The sequence below is a fragment of the Bombina bombina genome, chromosome 12 (genome assembly GCF_027579735.1).
Source record: "Bombina bombina isolate aBomBom1 chromosome 12, aBomBom1.pri, whole genome shotgun sequence".
Taxonomy (NCBI): domain Eukaryota; kingdom Metazoa; phylum Chordata; class Amphibia; order Anura; family Bombinatoridae; genus Bombina; species Bombina bombina.
In genome coordinates, this window is record NC_069510.1 from 41,545,160 (window position 1) to 41,572,855 (window position 27,696).

The following is a 27,696-nucleotide window of genomic DNA, read 5'->3' on the forward strand; positions in this document are numbered from 1 at the left end:
TGAAACAGAGCATGCCATTTTGCATTAGAATATCCCTTTAAAAAGTGCCCATTACTATTTTCAGTATCAGGCATGTTGTGAATAGGAAAGCTGAAAATGAGACCAATGCAATCATTTGGAAAACTATTTTGTTTACACTTTAAGGTGTGACATACTTCTTTTCACAATATTATGTAACGTGGCCCAAACCAATGAATCATTAAAATGAAGAGTAGATAAGTGAAATTTAAAATGTAAAACATTTAACTATTACCATGAACCAAGTCAAATTACAACCATAAAACCATAAGACGTTTTGATAGACTCTGAATTTTAATATTCTGCCCTATCTTCATCTTCTCCTTCTATTGTATCTATTCCAACTTCCTCATAATCTTTTTCCAATGCTGCCAAATCTTCACGTGCTTCTGAGAACTCGCCTTCTTCCATTCCTTCTCCTACATACCAGTGCACAAAAGCACGCTTAGCATACATCAGATCAAATTTGTGGTCTAGACGGGCCCAGGCTTCTGCAATTGCAGTTGTGTTGCTCAACATACACACAGCGCGCTGTACTTTAGCCAAGTCGCCACCTGGGACTGCAGTTGGAGGTTGATAATTAATACCCACCTAAAGAGAAACACAAAAATTACCTGATAAATTAACTTAAGGTAAGAGTCTATGAGCCATTACTCCTGGGATTCAACACTTGGCCACTAGGAGGAGACAAAGATTCCCAAAGCTCTAAGAGCACTTATTCCCTCCCACCCTCTCTGGTATTCCAGTCTGGCGTACAGCCAAGATGGAGAAGTAGAAAAATAGGACCAGACAAAGCAGGGGGAATGAGGTTTCAAACTAGAAGTGGCGCCAGAAAAAAAAAATTAACTAAAAAAATTAAAATGGAGTGGTCTCGTGGACTCTCACCACCTTCCAAAAGAAAAGAAAATGTATGCTTACCTGATAAATGAATTTATTTCATGGTGGTGAGAGTCTTGCAAATGTATTCAATATAAGCCTCATCCTTGAAAATCCAAGGAGATGAAACTAGACGTGCATTTTCATTCACTGCCAAATACGGAAGAAAGCTGCCTCTAGTGGCATTTTTTATGTTTGGAGCTGGATTTCGTCTTGTCGAAGTGCAACACACTAAATTTTGATCAAATCCAGATCTTAGTGTGCTGCACTTTCACAAGAAGAAATGCGGCTCTGAAAAGAGCTGAATGCCGCGAGTGGCAGCCTTATTCCGCATTTGTCAGTAAATTAAATTGACAAATGCACGTCTAGAGTAAACAACAATCTGTACTCCATACAAGCGTGAGGAAGAAATCTTATGCAAAAGGTTTAAAACATATCATTTATTTAAAAAAGTTAGAAATCATACAGGATAGTAAAAGACTCAGGCTAGTAGTGACCCTCAGTCAGAAGCGTTCAGGATGTGTTTCCAGAGCCATGGGGGAGGCTGTCCACAGCAAAAACAGCAGTGCCTCAGCAGCTACAGAAATGCTTGGATTTTAGTGATCCGCGCACCTGTGATCCTGGAACCTTTAATTTACATCCGGGAGAGTTAAAGAACCTATATCATCATAAACCAAAGAAGAAGAGCGGATATGCTTGTAAAATAAATATTCTTTATTTCATCATAAAAATTTCCATGGAGGAACCGTAGAGAAGCAAAAGAGCGTAGCACGGGTGGCTTACACGTTTCGGCTGTGCAGCGTATTCATAGCCTATAGTGCTATGCTTGAAACAAGGTTTAAAAAGGCAGTAATGTCATACCATTGGTTAAAACAAGAAACGCCCATCATGCTATTAGCCTGTGAGCGGCACGATAATCACAACAAAACAGGTGAAAGTTAAAGAACAAGTATAACTTAAACAAAATATGAATAATGAGATACAGAGTAGAAAAATACAGTAAAATACCCAACATACTGCATAGAATATATTAACACAGTGAGGCCTATTTATCAAAGGTCTGTCGGACCTGATCCGACAGTGCGGATCAGGTCCAACAGACCTCGATACACCAGCAGCTCTTGTGAACTCTCTTGTGAACTGCTGGTGCAATGCCGCCCCCTGTAGATTTGTGGCCAATTGGCCGCAAGCAGGGGGGTGTCAATCAACCCGATCATACTTGATCGGGTTGAATTGCGGCGATGTGTGTCCGCCTGCTCTGAAGACTCGCCAGAAACACGGGCCCTCAAGCTCCATTCGGAGCTTGATAAATGGGCCTCAGTATCTACAATATTCACAATATGTAAGATAAACAATGGCAATATTATAGGAGATAGAGAATGCAAGATGATACAAGGTGATAATAGACAGAAACAATGGATACATTGAATACAAAAAGCACATTGCGCACTCATAGAGATTGCACAAGGAAGAAAACATGTTTATTTTATTGCCACGGATCATAGCGGCTGTAATAATTACCCTATAGACGAAAACCCTATATGTGAGCAGCGTGCCCCAAGATTATAAACATAATTTCATAATATTCATGTAGAAACTTGCGCCCACCAATATGTACACAACAGAAAAACATCAGATATGATTCTCAAGAAATACATATAAATAAACTTAACTTAGAATGTAAAAAAAACATATAGTGGCAAGAATACAAACATAAAAGCTTATAACAAAACCCACAATAAGCTATAGGTATATACAAGAGAACCATACTATTCCCAGAAATTTATCAAATCGTATTTTGAATTCAACCCATTGGGAATTCTGGTTCCCAATTTGAAGATCCAAAACATCTTGCGTTTGTACACAGTAGGTCTAAATCACCACCCTAATTAGGGGGTCTCACTTTTTCTATTGCACACCATTTGAACATGTCCAATGTACTGTTAAATTTAGTGGTAAAATGTTGGACTAGAGGTGTGGATGATCTTCCAATTGAAATAGTAGAAAAGTGTTCCCTGATTCTGGATTTTATATTCCTGTTTGTGAGACCAACATATTGAATATCACATTGACTACAATTAATTAAATATATTACTCCAATAGAAGAACAACTCATACATGACAATGTCATACGTAGCCCCACTCACAGAAGATGTAAAATTTGTGGTGACGCAAACATAGTCACAAGGTTTGCACCTATTGTGCCCGCACCTGTACATACCTAAGTGTCTAAGCCATGAGCTGTTGGATTCAGTTAGAGGCTTAAAGGAACATGAAACCCCAAAATTTTCTTTCATGATTCAGATAGAGAATACAATTTCAAACAACTTTTCAATGTACTTCTATTATTTAATTTGCTTCTTTCTCTTTTTATCCTTTGCTGTTGTTTATCTAGGCAAGTTCATGTGCAGCAGAGAACCTATGTCCTAGCTGTTGATTGGTGGCTGCATATATAAACTGGTTCTCATTGGCTCACCCATGTGTTGAGTTAGAAACCAGTAGTGCATTGCTGCTTCTTCAACAAATGATACCAAGAAAATAAAACAGATGAGATAATAGAAGTAAATTAGAAAGTTGTTTAAAATTGTATTCTCTATCTGAATCATGAAATACATTTTTTTGGTTTCATGTCCCTTTAAGCTGGGTAAGGAACAAAATGGACCCCAAGGTGCAACACTTCCTATAAGAGCATCTAATGCCTTTCCTTACCACATAAGTCAAACAATCGTCAGCTTCTAGAATAGCAAAATGTTTTTTTTTCACAATGGCACAAATTTCTTTATATTGGGTGCTGTAGCTAGTAACAAAATGAACCCCATCAAAGTGTGTTTTAGTACTACCATTGATTGTGTCTTTCAATAAGATCTCTCTAGATTGGCTAAACCGGGACCTAGTATAATTTATGTTCAGCAGGTCATATACCCATTACAGTGGCAGTGTAATTAGGAGGGGGCATTTTAAGGCATTGTACTTAGAGTTGATATTGTATCATATAAAAAAGGTTAAAGTGGTTTAAGGTTTGTTCACAGAAGTGGACTGTTTTGAATTATTTGATGCACATCTTTCCACAAACCCTTCTTCTGTAACCACTATATCATCATACATAAAAGGGTGAGTTTCCTCTATTTATTTAATTATTTCAATGTATGTTTAAATATTTCTAATTGACTACGGGTTTTTACATGAGGTTTACTCAGTTATGCTGATGCCGACACTTTAGTGTAACAATCAGTATTTCTCAATGTGATCTGCATAGCAGAGCTTCAGTACCGGCAAAAACTCTTAGCGTGATCTTATGCTATACATAAATGTAGTTCTAAACTTTTATACTCAATTCAACACTGTTTATATGTTTATACTGCTGTTCCAATATATGGACATTGTATCATAAGTTTACTTAACTATGGACAGCAGGAAACAGAAACAGTAATAATCCGGACCAGAGGTTACAAAGACAAATATTTTTTGATAATACACATATCTAGAGTAAACTGATAGAATAATGGGCAGTAATCTGTTTTGGAAAAGACTATTCCACCTCAAAGTAAGCCTTGGTAATCAAGAGATTTAGCCAAAAAGCTAAATAAATGGATGTGGCCCGCTGAAATTATGTGGACCAAAGGACAAACAAATTCAAGGATTGTCTAAAATTCTTGCTCTTACAACATCTAAATTAAATAGGAGACCATCTAATGAATTATTTGGATTAGGACAAGGAAATGAGCTATTATATCCTAATTGATGTTATCCGAAAAATCTCTTTAGGTTAAAAAATGGATTGAGTTCTTAAAATCATCTTGATGAAAATAAGACAAGGAAACTTGCAATAGAAAGAGATAGAATATATTGCTAAAAGCAACAAAAACTTCCAAGACAGAAGATAAATGTCCAAAGCATGCAGGTTCAACAAATCTTGTAAATAAAATAATAATAATAATGCTCCAACAAAGAGAATTTTTAGACGCTTAGACAAAGCCTTGATGTCAAGACACATCAATTTTCCTGGAGTATGAAACAGAAAAAGCTGAAATATGACTCTTTAAAGAGTTAGTCGATAAGCCATTATCCTAACCGATTTACAAAAAGAAGAATTCTTGGAATTCTAAAAGAATGACAGCCTAGTTTACATAGCAGGAAAGGAATAAGTTTTTAAATCATTTGATAAATCTTACTTGTAACAGGTTGTATTGTCTGAAATAAAGTGTTCAATACAGCATCAAAGAAACATCTTTGTTATAAAAAAATAGGTATTCAATCTCTAAGCCATCAAGATGAAAGACTTGAGATATTGATGGTTGGAGAAAGCTTGACATCTGAATCAGATTTGCAAACCAATTTTTGCGGGGGCCTGATTAGACCAGTCAGCTTAAAGGGACAGTCTAGTCCAAAATAAACTTTCATAATTCAGATAGGGCATGTACTTTTAAACAGTTTTCCAATTTACTTTTATCACCAATTTTGCTTTGTTCTCTTGGTATTCTTAGTTGGAAGCTATACCTAGGAGGATCCTATGCTAATTTCTAAGCCCTTGAAGGCTGCCTCTTCTCTCAGGGCATTTTGACAGTTTTTCACCACTAGAGGGTGTTACTTCATGTGTATCATATAGATAACACTGTGCTCACACACGTGGAGTTCCTATGAGCCAACACTGATTGGCTAAAATGCATGTCTGTCAAAAGAACTGAAATAAGGGGGCAGATACAAGATAATCACAGAGGTAAAACGTGTATTTATATAACTGTGTTGGTTATGTAAAACTAGGGAATGGGTAATAAAGCGATTTTCTTTCCTAAGATATGGTGAGTCCATGGCATCATCAATTACTGTTGGGAATATCACTCCTGGCCAGCAGGAGGAGGCAAAGAGCACCCCAGCAAAGCTGTTAAGTATCACTTCCCTTCCCACAAACCCCAGTCATTCTCTTTGCCTTCGGTGCAGGAGGAGGTGAAGTTTTGGTATCTGAAGAAGATTGGATTTGTTTCACTTCAATCAAGATTTTATTATTTTCAAAGCCAGAGAAGGGTTACTCTGAACTTTCCTCTCAAGATTGAGTCTAACCGAACTCCACAATAGTCTCTTCAGTAGGGCAGTGGTGGCATTAAAGCAGTTAGGAACTTGTGAGGTGGGCCTTGCTGCGTTTTCCTAAAATATTTGCTGCCCTAGTACAGAAAGCCTGAGTAGGTTTACTCTGATCTTTCTTTCTTCTACAGGTCTCTATGAGGAGTGGCGTCCTCTCATACTGGGTATGCTGTCCTCCTGCCGGACGGCTAGATACAGGTAAGTGCTTTTCGTCTTCTAGGGGAGACTGGGCACAGTATATCCTTAGTAAGGATATTTTTAAGGCAGCGTGCAGGCATTTTTATATGTATGTGACTGAGACAATGTATGGAAGAAATTCTGTGTATTAACTTGTGTTTGGAGTTTTATCCTCATTTTCAGATTGAAGGGGTTAATTTTACGTTAGATCTAATTTGCTTTAGCCCTCACATACTTTTGATTCCTCTCTGAGGACATCGCACAAGAGACCTTTATTAGTAGTGCATTTCAAGTGTAATATGCGCTTTGTTGCGCAGTTTTCATTTGACAGTTTTTTTTTATCCTCCCTTTCTCTTCCGTTCTCTGACAGTGGTGTCGATTTTAGAGGTGAGGACCTAGACTAGCGAGGGGAGCGGCGATGCTATCCTGCTAGCCAGGAGCTCTGAGAAAGGAGTTGTGTTCTGTTAGATATTGCATGCTTTTTTTTTCTTCTTTAGTGAGGAGTGACTCGGCCTCCTATATTACTCTAGACCGGAACTGCGCCATTTTCAGCTGTTGCTGAAGGCTGGCACATGATCCGCCTCCTTAGCCGTATCAAAGAACGAAGCGGCGATGCGGTTTGTCCGTCTTGAGTGTCAGTTAACTTCTTAGATGTTTTTTTTACAATAAAATGTAGCTTAGAAAATATAAGAATTTTCCACCTGGGAGCCTTGTCACAGAGGGATTATTATTAGGCTGATCCCAAATGGTTGTGTATAGGCATACAATTTATAATATACTAGCAAGACATCCCTGGAGTGGGATGAAAAAAAGGTTATGCCTCTGAACACAAAAAGTAAATGAAATAGAATAATGGATTGGATTAAAACATAACTTCTAATATTAATAAATGATGTAAAATAGAAATACAGCTTTACACAGGTACGTATCCTGTCAGCTGCCCACACACATGAACGTTAAAAACACTGGATTTCTCTTCAACTATTATTTGGAGCTAAAATCCAAGTTGTTTATGCAATCTTAGAGGGAAATACACAAGTGCTTGGTGTATACTATTCCTGAGTTGCTTGAAACCCCCTGTGGAATGTCTTGTAATACTGTTTACATTTGTTCAATATTTACTGCTTGTAATCTTAAAACAACGGTGGGACAAGGAACTAACAGTTTACTGAATATCTTCCAAAATGTGGATTACTAAAGATTGCTATATTTCAACAGAATTCGAGTTAAAGTAAAATATATAGCCAAGTATCAAATGTTGCTTGAGGCCTATTATAATGAATATAATGTGACAGAGCAAATTACTCTTAATAACTGTAAATAGTATGTTAGACGCGTTTAATATGGGTATTCACTGCAATAAATATGCACTGATGTTTGGCGAATAATAATACACGTGTATCAAAATGTCACAAAGAATTGACCTCTCAGATCAAATTATATAATTGTACTGGGAATAGTTTTCTAATTTTGTTCTCATTCGGCTAGATTACGAGTTGTGCGTTAGGCTGAAAAAGCAGCGTTAAAGGACCAGTAAACACAGTAGATTTGCATAATCAACAAATGCGTTCCTAATGCTGCTTTGTTACGCCCGCAGCTATTACAAGTCTTGAAGGTTTAGGGGCACCGCACACTTCTTTGGCCTTACCGCAAAACGATTTACGTAAACTTAGTAAAGTCTTTTTTCTATGGGACTTCCATAGCACCGGTATTACGAGTCTGTCCTGGGAGGCCAAAAAGTGAGCAGTACAGCCCTATCCTGTCAAGAGTCCTAACGCATTTAAAAGTCAGTAGTTATTAGTTTTATGGTACAACGCCGTAACATAAAACTCATAACTAAAGTGCTAAAAAGTACACTAACACCCATAAACTACCTATTAACCCCTAAACCGAGGCCCTCCCACATCGCAAACACTATAATAGGTGTCTTCCTTTCCGGACACCGCCGCCACCTACATTATATTTATGAACCCCTAATCTGCTGCCCCCAACATCGCTGCCACCTACATTATATTTATTAACCCCTAATCTGCCGCCCCCAACATTACCGCCACCTACCTACACTTATTAACCCCTAATCTGCCGTCCCCAACGTCGCCGCCACTATAATAAACATATTAACCCCTAAACTGCCGCACTCCCGCCTCGCAAACATTAGTTAAATATTATTAACCCATAATCTGCCACCACCAACGTCGCCACCACTATATTAAAGTTATTAACCCCTAAATCTAAATCTAACCCTAACTTAAATATAATTTAAATAAGTCTAAATAAAATTCCTATAATTAACTAAATTATTCCTATTTAAAACTAAATACCTATAAAATAAACCCTAAGCTAGCTACAATATAACTAATAGTTACATTGTATCTATCTTAGGGTTTATTTTTATTTTACAGGCAAGTTTGTATTTATTTTAACTAGGTAGAATAGTTAAATAGTTATTAGCTATTTAATAACTACCTAGCTAAAATAAATACAAAAGTACCTGTAAAATAAAACCTAACCTAAGTTACACTAACACCTAACACCTTTTGCGGGGTATTGCCCCAAAGTAATCAGCTCTTTTACCTGAAAAAAAAATGCAAACAACCCCCCAACAGTAAAACCCACCACCCACATAACCAACCCCCCAAATAAAATACTAACTAAAAAAACCTAAGCACCCCACTGCCCTGAAAAGGGCATTTGGATGGGCATTGCCCTTAAAAGGGCAGTTAGCTCTTTTGCAAGCCCAAAGTCCCTAACCTAAAAATAAAACCCACCCAATACACCCTTAAAAAAACCTAACACTAAATCCCTGAAGATCAACTTACCGGGAGAAGTCTCATCCAAGCCGGGCCGAAGTCCTCAACGAAGCCGGGAGAAGTCTTCATCTAAGCCGGGCGAAGTGGTCCTCCAGATGGGCAGAAGTCATCATCCAGACGGCATCTTCTATCTTCATCCATCCGGCACGGAGCGGGATGGATGAAGATAGAAGATGCCGTCTGGATGAAGACTTCTTCCTGTCAGGAGGACCACTTCGCCCGGCTTGGATGAAGACTTCTCCCGGCTTCCTTGAGGACTTTGGCCCGGCTTGGATGAAGACTTCTCCTGGTAAGTCGATCTTCAGGGGGTTAGTGTTAGGTTTTTTTTAAGGGTGTATTGGGTGGGTTTTATTTTTTGGTTAGGGACTTTGGGCTTGCAGGTAAAAGAGCTGATTACTTTGGGGCAATGCCCCGCAAACGGCCCTTTTAAGGGCTATTGGTAGTTTAGTTTAGGCTAGGTTTTTTATTTTTTATTTTGGGGGTCTTTTTTTATTTTGATAAGGCTATTAGATTAGGTGTAATTAGTTTAAATATCTTGTAATTTGTTTATTATTTTCTGTAATTTAGTGTTTGTTTTTAAAACTAATTACACCTAATCTAATAGCCCTATCAAAATATAAAAGCCCCCCAAAATAAAAAAAAACCCTAGCCTAAACTAAACTACCAATAGCCCTTAAAAGGGCATTTTGCGGGGGAATTGCCCCAAAGTAATCAGCTCTTTTACCTGAAAAAAAATACAAACAACCCCCAACAGTAAAACCCACCACCCACACAACCAACCCCCCAAATAAAATACTAACTAAAAAAAACCTAAGCTCCCCATTGCCCTGAAAAGTGCATTTGGATGGGCATTGCCCTTAAAAGGGCAGTTAGCTCTTTTGCAAGCCCAAAGTCCCTAACCTAAAAATAAAACCCACCCAAAAAAACCTTAAAAAAAACGAACACTAACCCCCTGAAGATCGACTTACCGGGAGAAGTCTTCATCCAATGTAACTAAATTCGATAGCAAAATTTGCATATCGACAACAGTTAGAGAATGCCTAGGCTCACTACTACCTAACTACAGAGTGTATACTTGTATTTTCGTAATTATTGAAGATTAAAGCTGAATTATTTTAGACCAGAAAGCAGCTAGTTAAAAAAAGATCACAACGTCCCCTAACGAGGTAGCGTTTCACTATTGCTTCCTCAGAGGGGCTGAGATGGGCTATCGTTTTTGCTGACAAATACTTTGTCATCCTCGTGTATCAAAGATTCAGAGCTGGTCAATCAAGAGTGAAAGGCATATTTATTAGGCAAACATTTAATAAATTTAATAAATACAAGTTTATAAGGTACTTGTATTACCTAAAATCTTTTATAAATAAAGTCTAGGTTTGAGCATCTTATCATGATCGTGGAACAGGAGTCAGTTCCTGTGATTTATTGCCTCTCGCAAGACAATTTTAAATCATTTAAAATGACAACAAAAATTTTAAAATGTTTTAGGCCATTCCACAGCGTTCTCCTCAAACCTCCCAAGTCTTTTGGCGTCACATACAATGCCCTGCGGTTCCGCTCAGTCTCCTGGAGGAGCGATTTGCTGGCAGACTTTTTTGCTCAGGTATCTTCTGCGGTATCGGTGGCATTGTCTGTTTTTCCTATACTAAGGAAAGTCACAAGAGGAATATTAGAGATCCAGATAGTAAGGTTTCTGCTCCATCTGCTGCTACATAGGTTGCCCTTCCTCATAGGTTTGATGAGGAGAATACATCGGTAGCCTGTGAGGGTGAAGTCACAAGAGGAATATTAGAGATCCAGATAGTAAGGTTTCTGCTCCATCTGCTGCTACATAGGTTGCCCTTCCTCATAGGTTTGATGAGGAGAATACATCGGTAGCCTGTGAGGGTGAAATCTCAGATTTGGACAGTATAATTCCTTCATCTGATACTGAAGTGTCCTACTTCAGATGTTAGCTTGCACACCTTGTTTACAGTTAAAGGAGTTTTTAGCTAATTGGACGACATCGATACCCCTGTCGTTGCCAACCCTTGGAAGTCTTGAAAACTTGATCATTTCTATGATGTTCCTTCCTTGGAAGAAATGTTTCTGAATGTGCTATGGAAATTTTCACAGGAGTAGGAGAAGCTAGGGCTTTCTCCCTGTCTCCTGTCCTTTAATTGGTTTTTCCTGTTGCTGACTCCATTAAAATGCACGGTGTCCTAAGTAAAGGGGATCTTTTCTACTATGGCTCAGAGAACTTTGATCTCTATAGAGGGTAGCTACTCCTTTATGTATCCATGGATAAGAAGCTGGCGGTTTAATTATTCATTTAGATCAATGCCTTGTCTTATTAGACTTGCTGTAATTGCCCGCAGGGCATTGTGGCTGAAATGGTCACCTGAGAAGCCTACCTGTGGCTTAGTGGAATGGCCTAGGTTTTATAGTTCTGCAGTTGCAGGTTCAATAGTTATGTTTCCTCCAAATCAATACTTCTAGCTTCTCCTTTTAAGGATGAGACCTTGTGTGGACTCTATCATAATTTTCCTCTGACTTTACGGGTCAAAAAAGGTTTTTCTACCACACGTCATGAGAGTAGGACTAAAGGGATGGTTTCCTTTTACTCTCCCTACAGGGTTAGTCATGTCTTTTAGAGTCCAATCTAAGATTTCCTCCCAGAGGCTGATTTCTCTTTTTAGAGTATCTGCAATCCAGATATGATGAGAGATATTTTTTTAACTGGCTTCAGGATCTTCCCCTCTGGGAGTGATAGTTCCAGCCCCAGCTTGGGAACGGGATCTAGGTATTTACTTCAGGTAACTCAGATTCTGACCTTCTCAAGTTTCTGAATTTCGTCACCCTAGAAAGTCTTTTAGGTCTTGGGGTATTACAAGGGTGTTCTTCTGGACAATATATGGTTCAGGTGTCATCCTTCCTTCGAGCAATCTCTCTTTCAGGAGATTTTGTCAAATCTTTCCCATGGATGGGAAATGAATCTGGAGAAGAGTTCCCTTGTCCTGTCTACAAGGGTGTTTATTTGAGTCTACCGCCACAATGCTCTGAACACACACGATTCCGTCTGATCTCGGAAGTTAAGCAGCGCAAGGCATGGTCAGTACCGGGATGGGAGACCACCTGGGAACACCAGGGGAGGTAGGGTTGAACATTAATAGATTCTCTATCTAGGAGAAGATGTCTAAAAAAAGGTCAGATTATCAAGGATGTTTTCCTTTTCCTCTATCTGCAGCCTTCTGTCCTGCTAACAGCAAGCTCCAGTGATCCGGAAGATAGCTTAGCCATATTGCTCCCAGAAGGTTGGGAGTTTGGATCTAGCTGCAGTTGATTTTCCTTCACTTTTCAGTGACTCAATGTAGGGAGGGAATTGGTCTGATGGTTCCTTCTTGGGGTTGATTTATCATTGTGCGGACAGACATGATCCGCTATAGCGAACTATGTCCGCCGCACATTGATAAATCTTTAGACTGCTGCTTCGTAAGTTGTGCTTCCTTCAGGCTCGCCAGAAATACGGGGCATCAAGCCCCCTTGGACCAGTGACGTGCAGTGACGTCAGAGGCTGGTGAGGCAGTGGCTAGGATACGCCTTCATTCTTTAGATATTCTTTGTTGAAGAAATAGCAATGCACATGGGTGAGCCAATCACATGTGGTATCTATGTGCAGCCACCAATCAGCAGCTACTGAGCATATTTAGATATGATTTTCAACAAAGGATATCAAAAGAATGAAAAAAAATAGATATTAGATGTAAATTGGAAAGTTATTTAAATTTGCATATGGGATTGATATGGGTTTCATGTCCCTTTAAATGGTGTCTTGGAAAACTGGTCAACTTAGTAAACATCTGATTTTAGTCTAAAAGGATTGTAACAGAAACTCTTGCCAGATAACACAAGGCTTGCTCTGATTATGAGATCTAGAAATCCATGCCCATTAAAATATATGTTTAAAACATACTTTTTACTTTAATGCTGCAAATTATGCTTATAGATTCTTTCATTATGCAGTAAATATAAAAATGTCTTGATCCAGTGGCGGCTGGTGAAATTTAAAGATGGTGGGGCGCTTGGCCTCACCCCTTTAAATAAAGCCACACCATCAGGTGGCACTATCAATTCATTAATTAAATAAATAAAAGGTAGACAGAAACACAGAAAAGCATTCGGGGGGAGAGGGAGAGACAGACGGGGGAGAGAGACACAGAGGGTTAGAGAGAAAGAGAGAGAGACACAATCACACACAGAGGGGTTAGAGAGAGAGAGAAAGAGAGAGACACAATCACACACAGAGGGTTAGAGAGAGAGAGACAATCACACACAGAGGGTTAGAGAGAGAGAAAGAGAGAGAGAGACACAATCACACACAGAGGGTTAGAGAGAGAAAGAAAGAGAGAGAGAGAGAGAGACACAATCAGACACAGAGGGTGAGAGAGAGAGAGAGAGAGAGAGAGAGACACAATCACACACAGAGGGTTAGAGAGAAAGAGAGAGAGACACAATCACACACAGAGGGTTAGAGAGAGACACAATCACACACAGAGGGTTAGAGATAGAGAGAGAGAGAGAGAGAGAGAAAGAGAGAGAGAGAGACACAATCACACACAGAGGGTTAGAGAGAGAAAGAAAGAGAGAGACACAATCACACACAGAGGGTTAGAGAGAGAAAGAAAGAGAGAGACACACAATCACACACAGAGGGTTAGAGAGAAAGAGAGAGAGACACAATCACACACAGAGGGTTAGAGAGAGACACAATCACACACAGAGGGTTAGAGATAGAGAGAGAGAGAGAGAGAGAAAGAGAGAGAGAGACACAATCACACACAGAGGGTTAGAGAGACACATAAGGGATGAGAGAGTTTGAGGGGTTGGAAGAGAGACAGAGAGAGAGAAAGAGACCATGGGGGAGAACAACACATAAGGAGAGAGATGGATAGAGAGAGAGACACACACACACACATACAAGGGGGGGGGGGGGAGAGGGACCACTGCATTTTTAAGTAATAAAACAGCAAAGCTACAGAGACTAAGTGAGACTATAACTAAATGAGACCATACATTAGTGTGCAGTACAGAGGCAAGCTGCTAAGTTAGTGGGTGTAAAGTTTGAGTAAACAAAATACAAAAACGACCCTGATGTAAAAGAGTAAAAAAAACCACTAAACCACATTCATTAAATTATCATTTTCACTAACAGAATCCTTTTCAGTAAAATCTTACTTTAATAAGATGTGGGTGAAACAGTGCTCTCTGTGCCTCTCTCTTCCTGCTCTGTAAGGATTCAGGAAGTGACAGTGGCACATTCCACTGCACTTAGAGGGGAAGAACAGAACTCTCTTTTTCACTTTAGCAAAGCTAGCAGGTTCACAGGACAGCAACAAAATATATGAAAGTTGTTTTTTTCCGTTTTTGTTTTATTTTATATCATTTAACATCCAGCCCCAACCCTAAGTTCCATTTACTAATGCCTCTCACTGGATTGGTTCAGCCCAAATAGGACTGCCTCAAATAAGCAGTTAATGGGCCATGCAATGATCTTAACCACTTTCATCCAGTAGATGGCGCAGCATGTTGTGTAATGGTGGGCAGACCTGCTTGTGCCTCTCCATTGCACAACATATAGCTGTGAAAAAAAAAAATGCTGGGGAAAAAAAATACAATTTTTTTTTTTTTTTTTAAAGTCAATAAAAAAAATATATTTTTGCCCATATGAGAGGTGAAGCACTGCCTCATCTGCCTTTAGTGACTGCACATCACTGCCTTGGACATCATTCCTTTTGCTATTTTCCAGAAAATGGAGAACATTTGGATCTGTCTCAGTGGATAGATCTAGATCAGTCGTCAAGAGACTCTCTCCTGCAGTGTTTTTTTTTCAGAAGCGTGCTTTCTGAAAACGTTCCTGGGTGAGCCTATGGCCACCCCACCCTGAATGTGCCCGATCTCGTTTGATCTCGGATGCTAAGCAGGGTCGGGCCTGGTTAGTACTTGGGTGTGACCACGGGTGCTAACCTGCTGGGCCGGAAAGCAGTCTGGGAATTGTTTAAGGCACAGGGATTATGGACTCGAAAGTACCTGCTCTCCTCTTTAACATTTTGGAGTTGAGAGCGATTTGCAATGCTCTGATGGCTTGGCCTCAGTCGTCCTTATCTTAGTTTCAGTCTGACTATATCACCTCAATGGTTTATTTCAACCTCCAGGAAATAACACAGAGTTTCTTAGCCTGTAGGAGGCGATTTGGAATTGTTCAGTGGGCAGAACCTCACAATTGCTGTCTGTCATCCACTTTCCAGGGGTGGACAATTGGGAATCGGACTTCTGAACAGACAGATATTTCATCCTGGGGAGTGGGCTCTCCTTTTGCAGGTGTTCTCTAAGTAAACCCTCAAATGGGGGGTTCTGAAGTTGGCTTGTGAGGACGTTTCGGCAGAACGCCAAGCTCCCAAGGTGCGGTTCATGGTCAAGTTCTAGTGTTGTTCTTGAGATTCAGTCTTGCATATCTATTTCCTCTGTTTGTTCTTCTTCCATGAGTTATTGCTCGTATCAAACAGGGGAGAGCGGCAGTAATTCTATTATGCTGATATGCAGACCTAGGGGAAATATCATCTCTCCACCTTGGAGACTGCTCCTGAGGAAGGACCTTCTGATTCAAGGTCTCTTCCTTCATCCAAATCTTGTTTTCTCTGAAACTGACTGCTTGGAGATTGTACGCTTAGTTCTGTCTAAGCATGGTTTTTCTGTGTCGGCCTTGGAGACCATGACTCAGGCTCACAAGTCTGTTACTAGAAAGATTTACCACAAGATATGACGTAAATATCTTTATGGGGGTGAATCCAAGGGCTACTCTTGGAGTAGGGTCAGGATTCCTAGGATTTTGTCCTTTTTCCAGGAAGGTCTAGAGAGGGGCTTGTCATTCAGTACCCTGAAGGGTAAGATTTCTTCATGATATACTTTGCTGCATAAGCGTCTGGCGGACGTACCAGACGTGCAATCTTTTTGTCAGGCATTGGTCAGAATCAGGACTGTGTTTCAGTCTGTTGCTAGCCTTAACCTTGTTCTTAAGGTTTTGAAGCAGGCTATGTTTGAATTGATGCATTCCATAGATATTGAGTTTGTTATCTTGGAAGGTTTTGTTCTTTTTGCTAAAGTTCTCTCGGAACTCTCAGCCTTGCAGTGCGATTCGCCTTATCTTATCTTTCATGCTTATAGTGCGGTTCTTCGTACTAAGTTAGGTTTCCTTCCTAAAGTGGTTTTGAATAGAAATTCAGGAATTTTTTGTTCCTTTACTATGTCCTAATCCTTCTTTTCATGAGGAACGTTTTGTGCGTTGTTGGATGTTGTGCGTGCTCTTAAATTCTATCTGCAGGAGACTAAGGAATTTTCTGTCCTGTTTGTTTGTTTCTCTGGGAAACATAAAGGTCAGAAATCTTCTCCTTTCCTTGGGTTTTCAAAAATGTATTTTCTGTGGAACAGATTTGCGAGGCTGCAACTGGGTCTTTCTTTCTTACTTTTCCAAATTTTATAAATTTGATACTTTTGCCTCGACTAAGGCCTCTTTTGGGCGAAAGGTTCTTCAAGCGGTGGTGCCTTCTGTTTAGGTTTCCTGTCTTGTCCCTCCATAATCATCTGTGTTCTCTAGCTTGGGTATTGGTAATTGATGATGCTGTGGACTCACCATATCTTAGGAAAAAAAACACAATTTATGCTTACCTGATACATTTCTTTCTTTGCGGATATGGTCCACGACCCGCCCTTTATTTTAAGACAGTAATTTTTTACTAAGACCTCAGGCACCTCTACACCTTGTGTTACTCCTTTTTTCTCCATTTACCTTTGGTCGAATGACTGGGGTTTGTGAGAAGGGAAATTATACTTAACAGTTTTGCTTTGGTGCTCTTTGCCTCCTCCTGCTGGCCAGGAGTGATATTCCCAACAGTAATTGATGATGCCGTGGACTCACCATATCCGGAAAGAAAGAAATTTATCAGGTAAGCATACATTTTGTTATCTATCTTTTAAAACAATAACAATTCTGGTGTAGACAGTCCCTTTAATGAAGAATGCTGTATTCAACTTTAACTATGGCTCTTGGGAACAGAAATCATCAGGTCTATCTCTGGGAGACCCCATTGTTCTACAATCTAGTAGAAAGCTACTTGAAGGTGAAAACATTCCTGTGGACGGTATTGCCTAATAAAGAAATCTGCTTCCCAGATTTCCTCCCTGGCATGCAAAATATCTATTTTTTTTTTCTGTGTACAATCAAAAAAACAAGACTTCCTTCATTGAAGGAACTGCAAGTTCCTACTTGATGATGGATGTAAGCTACAGCTGTAACCTTGTCTGAAAGTAAACGACACCTCTGACAGGACCTAAAAATTGCTTTAAAGGTTCAGTAAATACAGCAGATTTGCTAAATCAACAAATGCATGATAACAAGACAATGCAAAAGAACTTAGCCTGAACTTCAAATGAGTAGTAGATTTTTTCTAACAAATTTCAAAGTTATGTATATTTCCACTCTCCCTGTACCATCTGACAGCCATCTCAGCCAAACACAAATGCATATATGTATATTCTATGAATTCTTGCACATGCTCAGTAGGAGCTGGTGACTCAAAAAGTGTAAATATAAAAACACTGCACATTTTTTTAATGGAAGTAAATTGGAAAGTTGTTTATAATTGCATGCTTTATCTGAATCATTAAAATCTAATTTGACCTGAGTGTCCCTTCAAGATAATTATTGGTAACCTCACCTCCTGAGGAAACCAAACTTTCTGCTCTCTCCTGGATCCCCAGACTGAACCCCAATCCAAGAGAATGGTGTCTGCAGACATTATTTTTCAATTTGAGCAAATAATGGATGCCACCAGAAAAATAGTTTAGAAAACTATCAAGCTGGACAGAGATTGCCTCACTGAAGAGTCCCATAGGATTCTATGAGATAGTTGGGTGACTTTTTTGTACCATTGTTGAAGCATGCAAATCCTCATATTGAAATGTGCAAAAATAAGAACATCTGATGCTGCAATCGTATCATGTCCGCTTGCACTATGATAAATCGGCCACTTAGTGTAGTTGTGAGTAAACTGACTATAGCTTTGATCCCTGATCCGTTAGAAAAAGCTGCATAGTCACTAAGTCTATAATGACTCATAGAAAAGAGACTCTTGATTAATCAAAAACTCTTTAAATGTAAATATTCAACCATGCCTGCAAAGACACAACAATATTCTGCTGGTATGAGATACAGCTGAAAAAATGGAGCCTGAACCAATATGTCGATCAGGTATAGAGTCACTGAACTGCACAAGTTCAAGACAAGAGAGTTCCTAAAACCTTTGTAAACATTCAGGTAGTTGTAGTCATACAAATGGAAGAGCCCCAAACTGAAAATGTTTGTCCTGAAATGCATAACTTAGAAACTGGAGATAGTCTAAGAATATGAGGCTAGGGATCCTTCAAATTAAATGTGTACATAAACTGACCCTGTTGAATGAGGCGTAGAATTGTTCAGATTGTTACTATTTTGAAATTTGTTTAAAGTCATTAAATCCAGAATAGGTCTGAAAATTACCTCTTTCTTGGGAATAATGGAAAAGGATGGAATGAAGTCATTGGACTTGTTCCAAAACTTGAAATACAGCCATACAATTTGGAACTTTTTTGGAACGTGAGACAGATAACACCTTCCTTTAGTAGGCATTGATTTGAAACCTATTGTGTAAACCTGGGAAACTATGTTTAGAAACCAGAGATCTTGGACAGAATTTAATCAGGCCTTCTGAAAAAGGCGTAAACTGCGCCTACCAGAAAAGAATCTGGATTGTAGCCACACCTTCCTACTGATCTGGAAGAGGAAGAAGGCTCATAGAATGCTTGTTCCAACTGGGATTAAACGTCCAGGAAGTAATTTAATTCCTAGATTGAAAAAAGGAACACAAAATTACTATTTGTTCTGTTTTTCCCTTAGACTTCTTGTCCTGAAAGAGAAAAGTTCCCTTTCCTCCAGAAATAGTGGAAATGATAATGTCAAGACCAAGTCCAAATAAATTATTTTCTGAAAAGGAGAGATAAAAGTCTATCTTTGTACAAATTATATCAACCATGGGACCACAAAAATATGCTTTATTTGACTTAAGACGTTTCAAACCATTGTTAAAAATCTTCATCCACAGAATCTTCTGAGATTTGCTCAGACAAATTGTCACAACAAAGAGCACACACTGCTACAGAAGCAATGCTTGCTAAAAGGTTACCAATTTCATGTCCATATTATTCCTGAAAGATGCACTGTCCTCTAAGGGAATAGTAGTACATTTGGTTAAAGTAAAATACTGTAGCTTACTCCCAAATGTTCCCAAAGGTCTACATTAGAAGCCAGAAAGGGAAACATCCTACTAAATTTAGAGGATGGATTAAAAGAGAAGAGCAGGCTTGGTTCACTATCTTGTGACCTCTTGTGATCCATTTGTTTAGAAGGTTTTTCCTCATACGCTTTTAGGGTCTTGGATGTCTAAAGTACATAAAACCTCTTTAAGCTATGGACTAAGATGTTCAAGTTTAAAAATGAAACAGGTAAAAACTGGGGGGGTCCAAGCCACAGTCATGTTCAGACGCTATATTCAGTAGCTCCCAAGGCCACATAAACAATCTGCTATTTATCTCAACAATTTGCAGCACTTAATCCCTCCCAGCCCGTGCTCCTGTGATAACCCGAAGCTGAATCACTTACCCTGAGCACGTACTGAGGAGGTGTGGCCTACTCCCGAGGGCGGGCTTTGGGGCCTGTTTACTTCTCACCTAAGGGACAAACGGAGCGGGAGGTGAGAACATTGACAGCTAGACTTCTACTGCTTGGCGAGCTAAATGACCACCCTGATCCACTAACATGGGTGACCTACTCCACATACTTATGCACTCACTAATTTGTACGCTACTGTTTTTGTACGACATATGCTCATAAACAGTCACACCTTCTGGTTGCAATTTGTAAATACAACAAGATCAATTATGATTCCCAGTACATTGTAGATATATAAAGTTCAATTAAGTAACTAGTTCCAGAACTTACTTTGCTAACTGCACTAGAAATGTTAACCCTACTGGTGTCACGCTGCTCCTCTGCTCTGCTGTGGCCATTGCCATGGACACTTCTCCTGTTGCTAGGGATACGGCAGTATAACTGCAGCACGGTGGTGACATCATCACCGCCCGCTATGTCTTCCCTATGTAAAGGCCTCAGTCTCTCTCACCTGTGCCCAAGTATAGGTGTTACTTCTTGTGCTCCTGGGTGCTGTATATCTGTATGCTGAATTGCTGTATTGATTCACTGTTGCTGAACTCTGCCTGTTTTGACTACTCTGCTTGCCTTAACCCCTGAATTGCTGGACTGCTTAACTGTTGATGAACTCTGCCTGTTTGACTACGCTGCTTGCCTTAAACTCTGCATTGCTGGATTGTTTAACTGTTGATGAACTCTGCCATTTTGACTATGCTGCTTGCCTTAACCCCTGAATTGCTGGATTGCTTTACCGTTGATGAACTCTACCTGTTTTGACTACTCTGCGTGCCTTAACCCCTGAATTGCTTTACCGTTGATGAACTCTGCCTGTTTTGAATACGCTGCTTGTCTTAACCCCTGAATTGCTGGACTGCTTTACTGTTGATGAACTCTACCTGTTTTGACTATTCTGCTTGCCTTAACCTCTGCATTGCTGGATTGCTAAACTGTTGATGAACTCTGCCTGTCTGCCCATTCTATTGCTTTACCCCTGAACTGTTACACTGCTGGATATCCTTTTGTTGCTGACTTATCTAGGCCCAAAAGTGACCACTGCAAACGCTTATCTAACTCCAGATCTTATAAGGTACTTCAGGTCCAAGAGTGACCAAATATGTTGATAGAGGAAACTATTGAAGACATTTTTATAAAACAGAGGTTTGAGATGCCTGCTTATTATAATCCCTTGTATTACATTGACTTGTATTACTAACTATTGTTAAGATGAAACACATCATTCTCTCTTTTGTTATATGGTAACCCATTTATTTTGTATTGTTCGCACAACCTCAATAAAAATGTAAAAAAAAAAAAACAACAGGTAAAAACTCACCATCATAAAATAACCTGATGTGTCTGAGTCTGAAAACTATAAGGGCTTCCTACGGTGTTCTGGTGTCTGATGATGCAGAAGAACCGGATAATGTAACTTTTGAAGGCTCTCGCGGAAAGTCTATAAGACTTAAGTCTATAAGACTTATCCAGTGCAGGATCTGTGTTTGGAGTACATTGACGAACCAACAGGAGGTGTCTAAGGGACCGTTCCCTGTGACTAAATCCTATTGAGTGTAATTGTGTCACTGCCCAATATTCTCTCTAAGCCTGGCAAACTCATTCTACTTACATTAATAAAAATCCCCCCCGGGTTTTTTGGGGGGGGTTCTCCCTGTCCCCCACCCCTCCGGTCCTTCCGCCTTATTGATAACTTGATTTTTATTCTTTTTCGGCCTAATTCCCAAAATAACTACCCTAAAATAATTTTATATTTAACACACATATACCAACTTTTCACTGAAAGGTTTTAAATATTGACCGCAAATAACAACAAATCAATGTTTATATATGTTTAGCATTGAAAGGTTACATTGTTCTGAAAACTAGAGCTCATAATACATGATGGACCTATGGTCTTGTAAAATATTATATCCGGGACATGTTCTAATCAGACTTACTTTCTAGATTAAAAGAGACTGTACATTTTTTTTATGTCCTGAATCCACATGTAATGCCTTGAAATCTTTCAATAATGCTCTTAAAAAAAAAAAAAAAAAGAATCTGGAGTACCACACTTCATCCCCAACTCCCCTCCTGTGGAGTCAAAGATAAGACTGGAATATCAGAGAGGTGGGAGGGATCAAATGCTCTTAGAGTTTTGGGAATCTTTGCCTCCTCCAAGTGGCCAGGAGTGAATCACAGGAGTGATGGCTTGTGAACTCACCTTATGAAAGAAAACAAGTTATGTTAGTTTTACTTTGTCCTTCATTCTTTATGAAATTTTACCTGAGTCTGTTTTAAAGGGACATGAAATCTAAAATTATTCTTTCATGATACAGATATAAAATATAATCACATTTGCTTCATTCTCTTGGTATCCTTCCTTGAAGGAGCAGCAATGCACTGCTGGAAGTTAGCTGAACACATCAAATGAGCCAATCACAATAGGCATATATGTGCACTTTTACCAATCAGCAGCTAACTTACAGTAATGCATTGCTGCTCATAAACCCACCTAGTTATGCTTTTCAACAAAGGATACCAAAAGAACAAAACAAATTCAATAATAGAAGTAAATTGGAAAGTTGTTTACAATGTAATTATTTGTCTTAATCACGAAAGTTAATTTTGACTCTACTGTCCCTTAAAACTTGAACAACATAATAATAGCCATGGCCTGCTTTGCAGTACTAAAACAAATTTATACCTAACTTTACAACAACAAAAACTAACCTTGAATCCTGTTGGGCACCAGTCTACAAACTGTATTGTGCGCTTAGTTTTTATGCTAGCAATAGCAGCATTGACATCTTTGGGAACAACATCCCCTCGATATAACATGCAGCAGGCCATGTATTTGCCATGACGAGGGTCGCACTTAACCATCTGGTTTGCAGGCTCAAAGCATGCATTTGTGATTTCTGCTACAGACAGATGCTCGTGGAATGCTTTTTCAGCTGAGATTACTGGGGCATATGTCACCAGTGGGAAATGGATACGTGGATATGGGACAAGATTTGTTTGGAATTCTGTCAAATCCACATTAAGAGCGCCATCAAATCTGAGGGAAGCAGTAATGGAGGAAACTATCTGTGCAATTAAGCGATTTAAATTAGTGTATGTTGGGCGCTCAATATCCAAATTGCGGCGGCAAATGTCATAAATTGCTTCATTATCCACCATAAATGCACAATCCGAATGTTCCAAAGTAGTGTGTGTAGTCAAAATGGAATTATATGGCTCCACAACAGCAGTTGATACCTGAGGAGCGGGATAAATTGCAAACTCTAACTTAGACTTTTTGCAATAATCAACAGAGAGTCTCTCCATCAGAAGGGAAGTAAATCCAGATCCAGTACCACCACCAAAACTGTGGAATATAAGGAAGCCTTGGAGCCCTGTACATTGATCAGCCTGAGAAGAAATTAAGAAAAACAACATGTATGTTATTAACCATAACTTTGTATTACTACAAGTTTCCTTCTGGAAGATGCTGAAGAGGGAACATTGCTAAAAGGTTTATTGTAAGCAAAATCATTTTGTTGCGGAGCGGACTTGCTTTTGGACAAGTCTCTTAGCTGTTAGAAAGAATTGTGCAAGGAGGATCTGTGGAGGAGGGTTACTTCATAGGGACAACCTTATGAATGGTAGGGCTTTGGTGTTTAAGGTTAATGTGCTGTGTGGTTATGGTTAGAACCAATGCTCGGGGAGGTGGGGGGGTTGTGGAAAGGATTAAAAGTCTGGGAAGATCATCATGAAGGTTGACGTTCTGGAGGATTGCAACTAGGTAAGTGGCTAGAGGCTGAGGTGTTCATTTTGAAAAGGTAGTGGGCATTGTAGTTACGATTATTATGGTATGAGTCTGCACTTAACTTTTTTGGAGGTGGCAAAGCTTGCAGTATATTTTTCATAGCAGAGAAGGGTCTGGTTAATAATGTGGGACTCGGCAGTATATAATTAATAGAAGTGGCTAGACAGTTTATCATAAGGGGGCTGTGCTGGGGATATTGGGGCAACAAATCGTCTTGACAATGAGATGATTCCCCAGTTTACATATATATCAGAAACAACTAACGAGCTCTGCCAGAAATGCAAGAAAATAGAAATGACAACTATATTATAAAGAAATTGGTTTATTTAATTTAGCGCTATTGTGCTCTTAAAATTTTGTTTTTATTTCATACTCACATTTTCCTGAATCTAAGTTCTTAAAGGGACATGAAACTCAATGTTTTTCTTTCATGATTCAGATAGTGCATACATTTTTATTCAACTTTCCAATTTATTTCTATTAGCAAATAAGCTATGTTCTCTTGGTATCCTTTGTTGAAGGGACAGCAATTCACTACTGGGAGCAGGCTGAACACATAGGCCTAGATTTAGAGTTCGGCGGTAGCCGTCAAAACCAGCGTTAGAGGCTCCTAACGCGGGTTTTTTACGCACTCCGGTATTTAGAGTTTATTTACCGCGACTCAAAATACACCTAACGCTCAACTTTCTACCGCCACCTCAGACCCAGTAGTAAACATATACCGCACAAAAAAACATCCACGAATCACAAAACAAATATTACACAAAGTACACTTACACTCATACAAACACAACACTATCTTTATTTTTCGGAATTGTTATTTTTTCTTTAAAATACAAAGGATTAAAGTTGCGAGATCTCGGGTGTTTGAAAAAAATCCACACAAATCCATTTTCCCATTGACTTACATGGACATACGGGAAAAGACCCTCATATACCTACATCTAACGAATAACATTATCACAAACATACACTCATCGATGCATACAAACAATATACACCACATTACATACACAAAATATTTATTTATTACAAAAAGAACACGATTTAGTTACTTTTTCACACAAGCTCATGACGTCACTCACTTTACGAGGAAAACCAGTCTTAGAAAAAAAAATATAGAAATCTTTGGAGCCTCCATTGACTTCTATTGGGAAGACGTGCTCGTGCACGCGAAACCCTCATTTCCCTAACGCACGCAAATAGCGTAGACGGAAAAACTCCAAATACCAGCGCTAGAAAATACATGCTTTTATGCGTTAGACACAGCTATGATAAATAGATCAAGAAATGACTATTTCCCTATGGTGGATTTATGTTTTTTAATATTAAATATTCACCACACCATAAATATTTTTAACACTTTTAGATTACATCAACTACAAATCCCCATCACTAGTAACACATTATTATTTCAATAAAATTACATTTACAATTAAAATATAATTCAATACACATTTCTGGATTCACAAACACTACACAATGGGAAACATCTCTCATTTACCTTTATTATTGCATTTCTGTTATTCAACTCATATGCTTGCAGCAACTGCATATCTACATAGGCTTAACACATGATCACTCATGGATGCACATACATTACTTTTAACATTCACTCATACATGTGCATTCAAATGATGGGGGAAAAACACATTACATTCTCTCGAGGAATCACAAAACACAACATATGGATTTTACTGTACTTTTAACATCATGATTCCATCACCAGAAACCATTAGGAATTACCTACAACAAGAACATCATTACACCAGATTACAGATGTCACTTTATGGGAAGGAACAACAATGCCAGACCGCTATATAGAAGTCAGCATATGTGGGACACAATCACAATATATACGTACATGTACATAACACGCATCACCCATCACGCAACCACAAAGCACACATTTAGATTTTATTCAGCACACAATAACAATGTAGCACAATACAACAACACAATGAGGATTTCACAACTACATAGGCAGGTTAATAATATCATGACGTCATTACAAGATTCAACCATACACATCACAGATTCACCACTGTACCGCCCCTTTAGGAACTTTAACACTCAATACTACAATACAACATATACGTAAAACACACTTTTGAACAGCATTATTATGGAGATTTCAATGGGACAATTCAGAAATATTGTCAGATCGCACATCAATTATATATATAATACTACAGATGGCAGCCGGAAGTTATTCAGTATTCGTGCAATTTTTATGGGACGCATACAATATCGTCAGATCGAAAATCACTTATATATATAATACTACAGATGACAGACGGGAAGTTCGGAATTATTATTGCGATTTTAAAGGGACGCGTACAATATTCACATCTCGGCAATCACTTATATATACAATACTACAGATGACAGCCGGAAGTTATTCAGTATTAGTGCCATTTGAAAGGGACGCATACAATATTGACAGCTCGGCAATCACTTATATATACAATACTACAGATGGCAGACGGGAATTTCGGAATTATTATTGCGATTTTAAAGGGACGCGTACAATATTCACATCTCGGCAATCACTTATATATACAATACTACAGATGACAGCCGGAAGTTATTCAGTATTAGTGCGATTTGAAAGGGACGCGTACAATATTCACATCTCGGCAATCACTTATATATACAATACTACAGATGACAGCCGGAAGTTATTCAGTATTAGTGCCATTTGAAAGGGACGCATACAATATTGACAGCTCGGCAATCACTTATATATACAATACTACAGATGGCAGACGGGAATTTCGGAATTATTATTGCGATTTTAAAGGGACGCGTACAATATTTTACAGCTCGGCAATCACTTATATATACAATACTACAGATGGCAGACGGGAAGTTCGGAATTATTATTGCGATTTTAAAGGGACGCGTACAATATTTTACAGCTCGGCAATCACTTATATATACAATACTACAGATGGCAGACGGGAAGTTCGGAATTATTATTGCGATTTTAAAGGGACGCGTACAATATTGACAGCTCGGCAATCACTTATATATACAATACTACAGATGGCAGACGGGAAGTTCTGAATTATTATTGCGATTTTAAAGGGACGCATACAATATTGACAGCTCGGCAATAACTTATATATACAATCCTACAGATGGCAGATGTTCCTTTATCATTTACAAACAATATTGCAGCAACATTGATCGATCACATTCGATGCACATTATACACAACTATGCACTTTCATTCATGTTAGCCTGGACGTGTGCTTGTTACTATAACATCGCGTTTAGGAAATATTGATTACGCATATGAACAAACATTACAAACATGCACTGTATGTGTGATATTTGACACTTTCACATTGAGAATCATTGTTTGAAACTAACATTTCAGCAAACAACAAATAAACGCCCACTGTGAAAGCATTCGCGCCGCTCACATACAAACAGGTGAATACAATCAGCAATCATTACAAACTCACTACCATTGGACTAATTGTACTATAAATCCCCCAAACAACATGGCCAATGCATCACTTGTGATCCACATCAGATCAAGTGCTTACCTTGTTACGCTGTTTTGAAAGATGGATGACGATGACATGGTAGACGCTGCTGGTGGTGCTATTGGCGAACTAGCTGTTGGTCGAATCAGGCAGCCTCGGCGGCTCAGACCGAGACGAAGGGGTCGTCTGGTTCGAGGTCCTCGTGTCTACAGGGTGAGACCCACCTTGGAAAACATGAGTGACTTTGAGGTTTTTGATAAGTATCGGCTCGATCGCGAACAGCTCATTGGCCTTTACGAGCTTCTTAAACCTCATTTGGAGCCACGTATACAAATAAGGACTGCTGTTCCCCCCATGAGTAAGATGCTAAGCTGTCTATACGTCCTGGCCTCCGGGAGTTTTCAATCCGGAGAACTGTACATGCATGGCCTGGCTCAAGGTACATTCTCTGGGGTGTTTGATAACTTTCTGAACGCCATGGTACGTATCAGTAAGCAATACATAGGATTCCCACAGAATGATGGTGATTGGAGGCGCCTGAAGCGGGAATTCTTTGATATTGCTCAATTGCCCAATGTCTTGGGAGCCATTGATTGTACCCACATTGCGCTGCGTGCTCCAATTGATGACTTGCCCTTCAGAAATCGCAAACATTTT

General features: G+C 39.1%; 1 protein-coding gene and 1 pseudogene across 1 annotated transcript in view; one reads left to right on the plus strand and one right to left on the minus strand.

Moving 5' to 3' along the window:
• Window positions 1-312: 312 nt before the first annotated feature.
• The window catches only part of TUBA3E (tubulin alpha 3e), a 69,550-nt gene continuing 42,166 nt past the window's right edge, over window positions 313-27,696 (minus strand). The window contains exons 4-5 of the mRNA XM_053696155.1: window positions 22,465-23,145; window positions 313-609 (exon numbers count right to left, since the gene is read on the minus strand). Of these exons, the coding sequence (XP_053552130.1) occupies window positions 313-609; window positions 22,465-23,145 (978 nt within the window). The remainder of the gene's footprint in view (window positions 610-22,464; window positions 23,146-27,696) is intronic.
• LOC128643263 (uncharacterized) lies at window positions 11,981-12,099 on the plus strand (annotated as a pseudogene).